The sequence below is a fragment of the Panthera onca genome, chromosome C1, assembly GCF_046562875.1.
Source record: "Panthera onca isolate mPanOnc1 chromosome C1, mPanOnc1 haplotype 2, whole genome shotgun sequence".
Lineage (NCBI taxonomy): Eukaryota > Metazoa > Chordata > Mammalia > Carnivora > Felidae > Panthera > Panthera onca.
The window spans coordinates 220,564,154-220,577,574 of NC_138346.1; the positions used below are offsets into that span (position 1 = coordinate 220,564,154).

Consider the following 13,421-nt stretch of genomic DNA (forward strand, 5'->3'; position numbering starts at 1 on the left):
CGCTCTCCCCCCCCCCCCCCCACCCCTTGCAAAAAGCAGGGGAAATGCCGATTTTACGTGAACACACCTATTTTTTAGGGTTGACAGCCCGTCCGAACTTAGGTCGCCTTGGGCCAAACCCGCAGCGCCGACCCGGTGCCGGGTCCGGTCCTCCCAGCGGCACAGTCCTCTCCGAGCCCCTCCGCACGCGGCCTGCATCCCGGGCGCACTGCGCTTGCGCGGGGCGCGCCGGACAGAACCATCGCGAGAACGGGGGTTGCGTGCGGCGCGCGAGCTCCCCCGCCGCGTGGGGCCGCCCGTTGCCATGGAGCCGCCCGCCGCCGACGCCGACGCGGACCCGCTCCGGTCGGCAGAGAGGTGGGTCCGTCCGCCGCGTAGCCCCTCGGACGCGGCCCAGCGCCCTCGCCGCCCAAGTCCTGCCGGGCCGGCGCCTGCTGCGGCGGGTCTCGGGGGCCCTGCGCCCGGCGGTGCGCGCCCGCCGCGTGTGGTCGCCGCGCCTCCGCCGCGGCGGTGAGCGGACCTCGGGCGGGGTGGGAGGGCGCCCTGCGGAGTCCCCAGGGCCTCCCGACTCGGTAGGATAACCGGGTCTGGGAAGCGGGAGGGCCTCCGCTCCGAAGTCGTCCACCAGCGGATACTCGTTTATCCGCTCGCAGTTTTGGCTTGAGCGAGCCTTCCTTGAACGTGTGCAAGGACTGGGCACTGAGCAGGTGAGGAGCAGGTGGGGACTGGGCACTTATTAGGTGAGGGACAGATGAGGAGCAGGTGCCGAGCAAGTGAGGGGGCAGGTGAGGGACAGGTGAGGGGCAGGTGGAGGAGACTGGACGCTTATCGGGTGAGGGGCAGGTGGGGCCTGGGCGCCGAGCACGTGAGGAGCAGGCCCCAGTCTGGTCTGCAGCAGCTCAGGAGACTCCCGCACTCACTCTCTGGGGGTAAGCCGTGCGGAAATTCATGAGCACAGCGTACACATTGGTTTTAAAGTGAACATCGGTGGCGACCCCCCAAGTCCAGAAATAAAAGCGTGTTGGCACCGCACAAGTCAACCCACCCCTCTCCTGCCTGGCAGACCTCCCCCCAGGACCATGAGCTGGTTTGTGAGTCTAACTCCCTTGCTTTTCTCTAGGTGTCCCACCTATGTGTGCATTCCTAAGCAATATAATTAAATTCCACATGTTGTTAAACTTCATATAAATGGAATGATACGGTGTATATTCTTTTTCAATTTTGAAACAACCCCACGTTGGCATAAAAGTTGCAAGTTGAGCACCAACAATCTTCCTTTTCCTGAAGCATTTGAGAACAAGTCGCTTGCATGAAGCTTTATCACCACCACCGTACTTTTGAGTATCTCCTACCTGCAAGGGCCCTCTCGGGCATGACCATGGTCCACGTGACCATCAAGGTCAAGAGAGTCACATGGATGTGTCACTACTGCTGGTCCTCAGCCCAGTCAAGCACATTTTGACAGTTGATCCTGTAAAGTCACAAAAGCAAAAGGACTCAGTCTGGGACGTCGCACAGCACTCGGTCATCATAGCGACTTAGTGTTTGTTCGGTGTCTTTCGGTCCACAGCATTCCCCAGCCTTTCTTTGGCCCCCATGACCCTGACACCTTTGATGGCTGCAGGCAGTGACTTTGTAGAAAGCTCTTCCATTTGGGTTGTCTGATGTTTCCTCAAGATTAGATTCGCATTATGCATCCTTGGCAGAAAAGCCACAGAATTTATGCACAACTTTCTTCATCCCATTCCATCCTGTCAGGTGGCTCATGGTGGCCCATTTGTCACATTACAGATGATGTTTGCCTTGATCACTTAATTAAAGTGGTGTCTGCCAATGTCTCCGCTGGGAAGTTACTTTTTCCCTCTGTAATGAACGCGTATTTTGTTGGGAGATACTTTGAGGCTAGTGGCCGCGTCACCCTTCCCAGGCTTGAGCTGGGCGGCTCACCGCGGGCCCCCCCTCCACCCTGCTTGGGCTCTGATGCCCTTCTCAGGGCTGCCTTCCTCCTACTCAGGCCCTGACAGCCAGCTCTGGGCCACCCCGGGTCCTGCTTTGCCTGCCCCTCCTGGGGAACCTAGTCCGGAAGCTTCCAGAGGGAAGAAGGGTGTGCGCTGTGCACCATCTTCCCCTCAGCCGTGTGGAAGGGGCGCACCCGCTCTGTGACACGGCGCCAGCTCCTTCCTCGTTACCATCCAGCGCTCTGTAGGCCGGATCACGCTGTCGGTGTTTTCTGCTGTTGGTGGCCATGGGGCTTTGTTCCCAGAGTTGTTGCTGCTCTCTGAGGTCGTGTTATGTCTCCTGTTGTTTAAGTCTGTGATGAATTAAATTGTGTTTCTTCAGGGGCAAAAAAAAAATCATAGGTTGAAGCTCTAACCCCTGGCATCTCAGAATGTGACCTCATTTGGGAATAGGGTCACTGGGGATGGAATTCAGTAAGATGAGGTCACACTGGAGGAGAGTGGGCCCCTGATCCCATATGTCAGGCGTCTTTATACAAAGGAGGTATTTAAGGGGTGCCTGGGTGGCTCAGTAGGTTGAGCGTCTGACTTGGGCTCGGGTCGTGATCTTGAGGTTCATGAGTTTGAGCCCCGCGTCGGGCTCCGTGCTGCCAGATTCTGTGTCTCCATCTCCGCCCCTTCCCCGCTCATGCTCTGTTTCTCTCTCCTTCCAAAATAAATAAACATTTAAAAAAAAAAAGAGGTATTTGAACGTAGATGTGCACTCAGAGCATCACACGGAGGTTGGAGTTGCCCTGCCACAGGCCAGGAACTCTCGGAACCTGGGAGGGAGGCCTGGGACAGACCCTGCTGTAGTGCTTCAGAGGGAACGAGGCCCTGCCGGCACCTTGATGTCAGATTCCTGGCCTCCGGAAGTGTGAGAGAATACACTTCCGTTGTCCTCAGACGCCCGGTGTGCCACACTTGTGCTGTGACGGCTCCGGGACACGAGCATAACGGCTGAGACTTTCCGTAGGGCACACACCTAGGAGAGGAACCGCTGAGTCAGAGAGTAGGGGGCGCAGAATGGTGCCCAGAGAGATCCATGACCTGATCCTTGGAATTTGGGAATATGTTAGATGACCTAGCAGGGAACTGAGGTTGTTACCCAGGTGTCAGGAGATGGGGAGATTGTCCTGGATTATCCACATGTGCCCAGTGCAGACACAGGGTCCTCAGAAGTGGGACAGGGAGGCAGGAGAGAGAGAGTCGGGGGCCCCAGGAGAAAGACCACACTGACGCTGCTGGCTTTGAAGGCTGTCCAGTGGGCCCAGGAGTGTGCGTGACCTCTGGAAACAAAAATCCTCCCTAGAGCGTCCAGAAGGGAACGCCGTCCTGCCCACACCTTGATTTTCACCCAGTGAGACTCATTTCAGAATCCGACGTCGGAATCGTAAGGCAGTAAATCTGTGAAGTCCCTGGATTTGCGGGAAGTTGTCGCAGCCGCGGCGGGAGAGCCGCACGGAGGCGCGCGCTCGTTAACTCTACCGGGTGACGCCGGACTCTCTGGAAGTAATTGTCCCCGCTCTCGCTCCCACGCTCCCACCACGGCCGGGTGAACGTTCCCGCTGCCTCACTCACGCACCTGCCACTGTCGGGCTTGTGATGTCTGACCAAGTGTGATGACCACGTAACGATAGGAGATTGTGACTTTAACTTTCGTTTCCCTAATTACAGATGAGGTTGGACAATTGTTGTCGTCGTTGTTGTTGTTCATTACCAAGAAATAGTTTATCGTCCAAAGCACGACTTGGCTAAGAGTTAAAGGGAAACACTCTTAATAATGCCAGGAAGACAGGCATGAAGTGGGGCACGCCGTCACACTGGACACATGGCTGCCCCACTTCCTGGCCATTTGAATGCCCTCAATGGTTAAGTGCCTGTGTGAGTCCTGCCATTGCCCCCGGACTGCCACCTTCTTTACTGATTTGTGGGTAATCCTTGCGTGGTCTTGATGGAGGACCTTTAGGGTAATGTGTTGAATTTATCTTCTGGCTTGTAACTTTTTTCTCACTCTCCCGAGGCCATCATCTGAATGTAAGTTTTTAATTTAAATGTACGTGACCACCTGCCAGCTTTTCCTCTCATGGCTAATGACTTTGGTGTCCTGTGTAAGAAACCCTGGAGGCGCCCGGGTGGCTCTCTCGGTTGAGCATATGACTTTGGCTCAGGTCACGATCTCACGGTTCGTGGGTTTGAGCCGGTAAATACAGCTCCAACGGCTGAAGACTCACTTTTCGCATAACTGCAAAATCATCATCAACCCCAACAAAATTATCGTGAGTTTCTTAATAAAATCTAATGCCAATTTGTGGTCACTCTCCCACATGATCTCAAAAACGTCTTTTACAGTTGCTTCCAAACAGGACCCCCACACCGCAGGAGGTGGACTTTTGTCTTCCGGACCTTTTCACTTAAAAAGGCCTCCCGGTCCCTCTTCCCCCCATGACACCCACTTGTTGAAGTGTCAGGATCATCTGTTCCGTTTATTATTTAGGCCTCCTTTGCCGTCACCCGGTGAGGCTCCGTCATTTCCTCCTTAGCGGTCCTGCACGCCTTTTGTTGTGTTTGTCCTTACGCAGTTCGTATTTTTTGATGGAATTGTAAATGGCAGCTTTTCCAAATCTTTGATAAATGGGAATATATTTGGTTTTTATTATTGCATTTATATCTAACGACATTACGACATCGTCTCAATAACTTTCATGAGGGAGGTCTGTATACTCATTTGGATTTCCTATGTACACGACTATGTTATCTGAAAACATTGCCATTTCTGAATGCCTTTTTGGTCCTTTTGCCCCTAAAGGTTCTAGCTGGGAGGCAGGAGTGCCAGTGGAAGGAAGTAGCTCAGCGAAGCCCTTGGTTTGTTCTCAGTCTTTTTCTTTTTTTAATTTTTTATTCACCTTTTGAGGGGGGGAGGAGGGGCAGAGAGAATCCGAAGCAGGCTCCAGGCTCCAGCTCTCAGCAGGGAGCCTGACGCGGGGCTCGAACCCACGAACTGTGAGATCACGGCCCGAGCCGAAGTCGGACGCTTAACCAGCTGAGCCACCCAGGCACCCCTGTTTTCCGTCTTAAAAGAACATTTTTAACGTCTAGGATGATGCGTGATGTCTCCTGTACATTGTCGGCAGCGTGTAGCCTTTGTTACAGTAAAGGAGACTGTTCCTAATGTAAGATTGCCAAGTTTTTTTTAAAGCATAAGTGGCATGTTGAAGTTTATCAATACTTTTTCCCCACACTTGTCGAGTTGATCATATAATTCTCTTCCTTCGGCCTGTTACCGGGGTGAATTAAGCTGACTTCCGATGCTAAGTAAACGCGCCGTGGTCCTGAAGTTTTATGCCGTGTTGATACTGCGGATCCAGGCCAACGATGCCTCTCTCTGCATTTTCGTGTCTGCGCTCTGAGCGACAGGAGCTCCCCGTCTCCGGTCTCCGCTGTCGGTGTCGGGCTCTGGTGACGAAGGCTGTGTGAGCCCCACGAGAGAAGTCCGGACCTGCCTGTCCCTCCGGGAGGGGGTGCATGTGAACCCAGTGGTCTGCGCCCGGCGTGTTTCCCACAACTGGATGGGGAAGCCTCTGAGCCTGGAGTGTTCTTCCTGGGAATGTATTTGACTGTTGATTGAGTTTCTTTTATGTTTATGGGACTTCGGAAGGTTTTTTTGGTCAAACGATTCTGATTAGTAATATTTCTCTAATAATTTGTCCGTTGTCTACATTTTCAAATTTGCTGGCATAAAGTTGTTCGTGACTTCTTTAGTTTTTAATGTTTTCCTGACATATTTATCGATTTTAGTCTTTTAAAAATACAAACTCTTGGTTTCCAGGAACATGTCGATCACATACGTTCGTTTCTGTTGCATGAATTGTGAATATTTTCAATCTGCTTTCTTCCACTTTCTTTGGGTTCATCTTGCAGTTCTTTCTGTAGCCACTCGAACTGGATGTTTCGTGCATTAACTTTTAGCCTTTTCCTAATGCCGTATGTGTGTGAAGTTCAGGAGTTTGCTCTGCGTGGGGTCAGCCGCGCTATGGTTGATTGGAGCTACTGTCCTTGTAACTCAGCTCAAAGTATTTTACTGTTTCCAGCATGATTTTTTTCCCTTGACCCATGGGTTATTTAGAAGTATGTTTCTTATTTTCCAGAAACACTTCTCTATTTGTTATTGATTTGGGCTGGTGACTTTTGGTCAGAGAACAAGCTTTTTATGATTGTTTTTATTGAGGAATAATTGGCATACGATATTAATATTGTGTTTGTTTCAGGTGCACCCCGTAGTGATTTGATATTGTACATTGCAGAGTCACCACCGTGACAAGTGTAGTCACCGTCTGTCACCACACAAAGCTGTCACAGTATAACTATGTTCCTTATGCTGTACAAAGCCTTGTACATTTTAGTCTTTTAAAATCTATTGAGACCTGCTTCGGGCCCAGGAGACGGCTTTTGTAAATATTCAGTGTGCCTTCAGGGAGCACTTACAATTCTGTCTCTGGTATGCTCTCTGTATGTCTGTCACGTTCAGTTTGTTAATGATGGCGAGTGTCATTAATGACTTCTGCTATCTGCTTTTGTTATCAGTTCCTGAGAGCGGTGTGTGAAATTTTCCCACGAGAGTTTGCATTTTGACTTTTTCCTTGTTCTGTCGATCTGTGCCGTTTCCTCTGTGACTCCATTAGTGAACACACGTGGATGTAAAATTGTTGCTTCGGGACGCCGGGGTGGCTCAGTCGGTTGAACGTCTGACTTTGGCTCAGGTCAAGGTCTCACAGTTCATGGGTTTGAGCCCTGCATTGAGCTCTGTGCTGACAACTCGGAGCCTGGAACCTGCTTTGGATTCTGTGTCTCCCTCTCTCTCTCTGCCCCTCTGCCACTTGCTCGCTCTCTCTCTCTCTCTCTCTCTCTCAAAAATAAATAAACATTAAAAAAATTTCAGTGCTTCTGTAAGCTTGTGTTTTAGATGTCTCTCTAGTAGTGGACAGTTAGATTTTTTGGTTGTCGCTATGGGTCTTTTAACCCAATTTAAAAGGAGACCTTTTTTTTTTTTTTTTTTTTTTTTTGGTTACACCTTGGCCCTTTCACCTATTTACAATCTTGCCTTCACTTAGATTTTGACCTGATGATTTCTTACTTTCTAGTCAATTCTTCAAGGTTCTTAAGGCAATTAACATACAATTTTATGCAGCATTTGTGGTTATTTTTAGTGTGATGGCTGGCACGCTGGACGGCCACATGCCTAAAATGGAAATGGAAGTTCCAACTGCTTCTTACGCATGTTTTAGCAAATCTGTTTCCGATTCTACTTCATCCCCATAGACACCGAGTTCTGGGCCTTCCGCGGGCAGTGGGGCGCACGTGGGTTTTTATGGCTCCAGTTTTCCCCTGGAGGTCGGTCCATACCTCTGCCTGCAGGGCTGCTACCACCTCACACTCCCGGCTTCTGTTTTGTTCAAACTGTTTATTCTCCCATTTGCCGCGTCCTCGTAGATGCGTGTGTTGAAAAAACTGAATCCTTCTGCTGTGGTTTTAGTGAGAATTTAAGAGGCATCAGAGGCTCCCTGTCTGGAACTGCCATGTTTCACTGGACATTCAAAGTGCATGTGGTTCAGCGGCACCTGGTGGCTCAGTCTGTTGAGCGTGTGACTCCTGATTTCATCTCAGGTCATGATCTTGAGGTTCGTGAGATCGAGCCCCATGTCGGGATCTGCGCTGACAGCATGGAGCCTGCTTGGGATTCATTCTCTCCCTCTCTCTCTCTCTCTCTAAGTAAATAAATAAACATTAAAAAAAAAAAAGAAGTATCAGGGCACCTGGGGGGCTCAGTCGGTGAAGCGTCCGACTTCGGCCCAGGTCACGATCTCGCAGTCTGTGAGTTCGAGCCCCGCACCGGGCTCTGTGCTGACGGCTCGGGGCCTGGAGCTGCTTCGGACTCAGTGTCTCCCTCTCTCTCTGCCCCTCCCCCGCTCGTGCTCTGTCTCTCTCTATCAAAAATAAAATGTAAAAACAAAATTTTAAAAAGAAGTGTATGTGGTTTAATGTCATCTTAAATGGAACTGTGTGTGTGATGATCCACCTCGTATCAGGCTGCCGTCCGTCCGGGGGACAACTGAGCCGCGCTGTGATGAGCACGTGGAGTTCATGAGCGCGAGCAGAACAGACTCGGCCACTTTGTAAATATGTTCTAAAAGCTCTGCCATTCACAGATGGGGGGGGGGGGGTTAATAGGTTTTCTCCAGTGGGAGGAATATTGTTGGCATTTGACAAGATGCCTTGAAATTTTGCCTCTCAGAACCGTAATGCGTGATTGTTTCTTTGCAGCATTTTTTAAAAGGAATCACTGGCCTTGACTTATTATTGATTCATCCAGGAAACATTATTAGGCTTTGAAAATATTTTTCAGTCAATTATTCCGAAGCAATTGTCAAGTGAAACATGAAAGACAAATTCATCTACGATTGTAGCATCTCCTGCATAATATCAACATTCCGCACGGAGTTCTGGGCAGGCAGGCTCCTAAGGTCCCTCAGATAACTTAAAGCTTGAGGGATGTTCTGAAATTCCTTAAGGGTTGCTTCTGACCTGCCCCGTAACACGTGACATGCTATATAGCACGCACATCCCGCATGTTCATTGGGGTGAGGTTTGATCATCACGTGTGCAACCACCGCGAGAAATGATGCGGAACATCCCCCACCCCACTGTGCCCCTCGCGCCCCTCCCACTCCTTGCCTTTGACCCCAGATCCGCAGCCGCCGGCAGGTAGTTTTGCCTGAACCGGGGTTTCCCGGTTCTCCTCCGTGCGTGGCTTCCTTCACCTCCGGCGAGGCTCCTGAGACACGCTCGTGCGCGTCCGTTCGGTTCCTTCTCGTTCCCGAGCAGCAGCACGTGCTCACGACGACGGGCGCTTGGGTTGTTTTCCGGCTGGGGGCCCTCTGGGTAAACACTCGTGTGCAAGGTCGTTTGAGGGATGTGTTCTGGTTTCTCCCGGGCACGTCCTGGAGGAGGATTTCCGGGTCACGTGCTGGGCCAGTGTTCGTATTTTTGATTTGGGGCGTTCTCACAGGTGTGCAGCAGTGTCTCATGACGGTTTTGCCTCACGTTTCCCCGGGGACTAATGCTGCTGCGCGAAGTGTCACGAGCTCGTTGGCCATTTGGGTATCTCCTCTTGCCATGTCTGTTCTAAAATTCCTGCCCCTTTTCAGTCGGAGTTTGGACTTTATGTTGTTGATGTTTCGGGGCTCTTTATATATTCTGGATATACGACTGTTGTCGGATTTCTCTGCTGCAAATATTTTCTCCTAGTCTGGGCTTGTCCATTTTCTTTTCTTCTTTTTTACAAAAGTTTATTTATTTACTTTGAGAGGGAGAGAGAGAGAGAGAGAGAGGGAGCGTGCGCAGGGGAGGGACAGAGAGAGAGGGAAGGAGGGAGAATCCTTAGCAGGCTCTGCACTGTCACCACAGAGCCCGTCGTGGGGCTTGAGCCCACGAACCATGAGATCATAACCTGAGCCAAAACCAAGAGTTGGGTGCTAAACTGACTGGGCCACCCAGGTGCCCCTCATCCATTTTCTTAATGTCTTTTTGCAAGAGAAATTGTTAATGCGTATGAAATCCAATATGTATGTTTTTTAACTATGATCCTATTCATCTATACCTGTTACAATTTTTTTCGTAGCTAATTTCTGCTTCCCAAGATGGAAGAAGACGCTAACCGGTTCCCTAAGAAGGAGCTTTTGGACAATGTCCCGATTGTGGAAGATGGTAATAAAAGTCTTTTCACAGATAACAGGTGTTTTGGCAACAATGAAGATAAATGATGTGCTTTATGGTTTCCCTGAATTCCCTCTCTTTAGAAAGACTGTATCTTTTAGGCTTATTTTTTTCCCTCAAAGTTTATATCATTCTGTCTTTAGTTGAAAAAAAAAAGATAAATTATGGCCGAGATTCTTGAAAGCGACAGAGTGTAGTTTTCTCATTTCCAGCATCTCTATTGAGAAATAGGATGCCGTTTTTATCCCTTTGATTATGACCTGTTTTGGTTTTCTTTCCCTGGAAGTTTATAGATTTCAAAATAATCCGACAATCCAAGATAGGCCTTGATTTGGGCTAGGGCTGGACACCAGGCAAGACAGTCAAACCTGGACTAGTTTCCTTGGTTCTCCGTCTAACTGCAGCGCGGCTCGTTTCTCAGTTTCTGAGCTGTGGTGAGGTGAGGTGAGGTGAAGCGTGAGGTGAGGTGTGGTGAGGTAGGTGGGGTGAGGAACTGTGAGGTGAGGTGAGGTGTGGTGAGGTGAGGTGAGGTAAGTTGCCGTTAGGTGTTGTGGTTAGATGAGGTGAGGTGTGGTGAGGTGAGCTGAGGAGTTGTAAGGTGAGGTGATGTGTGGTGAGCTGAGGTGAGGGGAGGTGTGGTGAGGTTTGCGTGTTGTGAGGTTTGTGAGGTTGGTGTGGTGAGGTGAGTGAAATATAGTGAGGTGAGTGTGGTTGGGTAAGGTGGGGTGAGGAGTTGTGAAGTAAGGTACAGTGAGGTGAGGTGAGGGGTGGTGAGGTACGAGATTGGTGAGGTAGGGTTTGATGAGGTGAGGTGAGGGGTGGTGAGGTGAGGAGAGGCGAGGTGCTTTGAGGTGAAGTGTGGTGAGGTGAGCTGTGGTGAAGTGTTGCAAGGAGAAGTGAGGTGTGATGTGCGTATGGTTAGGCAGGGTCAGGTGAAGAATTGTAATACGGGGTGCGGTGAGGTATGGTACAGGGAGGTGAGGTGACGTGAGGCGTGATGACGTGAGGTATGCTGAGTCGAGGGGTGGTTAGGTAGGTGGGGTGAGGAACTGTGAGGTGAGGTAAGTTGTGGTCAGGTGTTGTGGTTAGATAGGTATGGTGTGGTGAGAGGTCAGGGAGGTAAGGTTTGATGAGGTGAGGTTGGGGAGAGGTGAGAAGAGGTGAGGTATGGCAAGGTGAGCGGAAGTGAGGTGAGGTGCTTTGAGGTGAGGTGAGCTGTGGTGAAGTGTTGTAAGGAGAAGTGAGGTGTGGCGAGGTAAGTCGGATGCTTAGCCGACCGGGCCACCCAGGGGCCCCTCTGCCCTGTTCATTTTGATGCTCAATTTGTTCTAAATTTGGCCAGTAGGGCCCTTCCCACTTCTGTGTCCTCTTAAAATTCTTTAAGCAGGACTGAGCCACCCAGACACCCGTATGTCAGTCACATGTTTTAATATCGAGTGTATTAAAAATTAAAGCTGAAAAACTTTTCATATGTATTCAGTGCAAATAGCAAAACCGAACCTGTTGTATGTGACGAAAAGGGTCTGGTTTGTCAGAAGACAGCTGGATTCCCGTTCGGTCGTGTTAGTCTGTTGTGACACGAGACGTCATGTGGACTTTGGGAAACTCCATTCTACACTTGTGAAATGAGAGTGAGAGGACAAATGACGTTTTAGTACTACTAGCAAAATAGTTTGGACTGAAGACGCTCCGAGAGAGTCCTAGGCACTCCCACCAGGGTTCCCCGGGCCGCGCTTTGACAACCGTTGCTCTAAGGCCATCAGCATCGCGCCTGCAGATGTGAGCTTGTCTAGGTTCGTCCCAGTGCTTCAGACTTGAACGTCTGCATCTACTTTGTGTTTTTTCTCTTGCCTGGATTTCTAGAAAGAGATGAACTAGAGGCTCCAGAGTTCCAGGTTGAATTTCTTCCTCCGGCAGCTGAGAAGGGCGCCGACTCGGGAGGCTGCCGGTAACTACTCTGGGCGGGCCCCTTGCTCCCCGCACCCCAGCCTGGGCACCCTCGGCGGAAAGGTGGAGCCGGGCGGGTCGAACAGCGCGAGGGCAGCCGCTGTCCTTCCGCATGAAGCCCGGGGAACGCCGATGCTGACCCAAGTGGGAAGAAAACAGCCGCCCCAGCCAGGTTCCAGGCTTGCGGCCTGCGGAGGACCTTGGGCCGCCTGGAGACGCTGCAGGAGGAGAAAGAGCTGCTCGTTCAGAAAACCAGGTGGGCTCGACGGCGACGGGGAGGGAGCTGCGGCAGGTGGGCGGGGCGAGCAGGGGGCGGGGCGGCCGTCGTGGGCGGGGCGACCCGTGCTCCGGAGGCTTCGGGCTCTGCCGGGCCTCCGACCCTGATGACCTCGGGGCCGGCCTCGATGGACGGATCTCCCCCTGCCCTCCTGGCCGTCACGTGAGACGTGCAGAGGGTGTCCCCGTTGGTCGTGCGGGGCCCGGGCCTCGCTGGTGGCCTGCGTGGGGCTGGGCCTCGGGTCGGCCCGTCCTGCCCTGGGGTCCGCTCCGGCTTGACCCGCGCTAACACTGGTAGCGCATGTTCCCCAAACGTCCGCGAAGAGAAGGTCATACGGGGAAAGTGGAAAACACATGGTCCCCGCTGTGACCCACGTGCCCCTGCCCACCTTCGCCTGTGGGTTCTTTCCCTGTGGGTGCGTGTGCCTGTGATTTCTGTCTGCTGAGTTGTGTGACAGCCGCCTGCAGGCATCACTCCTGCCTACTTGTCCCCGGAGCAAGTAAAAACCTCCTTCCACCGGACCTCCGCACGGTTCCTCCCCTGAGGAAGTGAGCATCTCCCGGCCACGCAACCACGGCGGTTCCCTGCGTGTCCTCCAGGCTGGCTTAGAGCCCGCGCTCTGGGTTTGGTTCTGCTGTCCTCATCACAGGAGCTAGAGTTTTGAATCGGATTCGATCCAGGCCCACACGTTGGTCGCTTGTCCTGTCGGGTCTGGGAGTTCTAGAACGCTGACGAGGTGCTGCAGCTGTGTGCCGGGTGTGCGGCCCTCCCAGGCCTCTCCCCGGTGCCGTTACACGCCTGGCCACGTTCACGTGTGCCGGTTCCCTTGAACTCTCATTTGGGCTGAGGTCACACAGGTGGCCCCTCTGAAGGGCTTTCAGGAAACAAGACCCTGATCAGGCAGCTTGATTGTGTGAGAGAAATCCCTGGAAAGATGATGTCACCTCAGCTCCTAACCTGGGCAAGGGGGACAGATGACCGGGGCCCCTGGCCTGGGCGAGAGGACAGATGACTGGGGCCCCTGGCCTGGGTGAGGGGGGACTGATGACCGGGGCCCCTGGCCTGGGTGAGGGGAGACAGATGATTGGGGCCCCTGGCATGGGTGAGGGGGGACTGATGACCGGGGCCCCTGGCCCGGGTGAGGGGGGACTGATGACCGGGGTCCCTGGCCCGGGCGAGGGGGGACAGGTGACCGGGGCCCCTGGCCCGGGCGAGGGGGGACAGGTGACCGGGGCCCCTGGCCCGGGCGAGGGGGGACAGGTGACCGGGGCCCCTGGCCCGGGCGAGGGGGGACAGGTGACCGGGGCCCCTGGCCCGGGCGAGGGGGGACAGGTGACCGGGGCCCCTGGCCCGGGCGAGGGGGGACAGGTGACCGGGGCCCCTGGCCTGGGTGAGGGGGGACATATAGCCGCGGCCCCTGGCCTGGG

At 52.7% G+C, this 13,421-nt stretch overlaps 1 protein-coding gene across 5 annotated transcripts in view; it reads left to right on the forward strand.

The window, feature by feature from the left end:
• Nucleotides 1–334: 334 nt before the first annotated feature.
• Nucleotides 335–13,421, forward strand: part of CFAP74 (cilia and flagella associated protein 74) — a 65,712-nt gene continuing 52,625 nt past the window's right edge. For 4 of the 5 annotated variants that reach the window (XM_081796508.1, XM_081796511.1, XM_081796510.1 and 1 more), the window contains exons 1-4: nt 335–357; nt 9,676–9,761; nt 11,634–11,718; nt 11,836–11,973. In XM_081796508.1, the coding sequence (XP_081652634.1) occupies nt 9,695–9,761; nt 11,634–11,718; nt 11,836–11,973 (290 nt within the window). In that variant the 5' untranslated portion in view covers nt 335–357; nt 9,676–9,694. The other variant, XM_081796509.1, reaches the window with a different exon arrangement.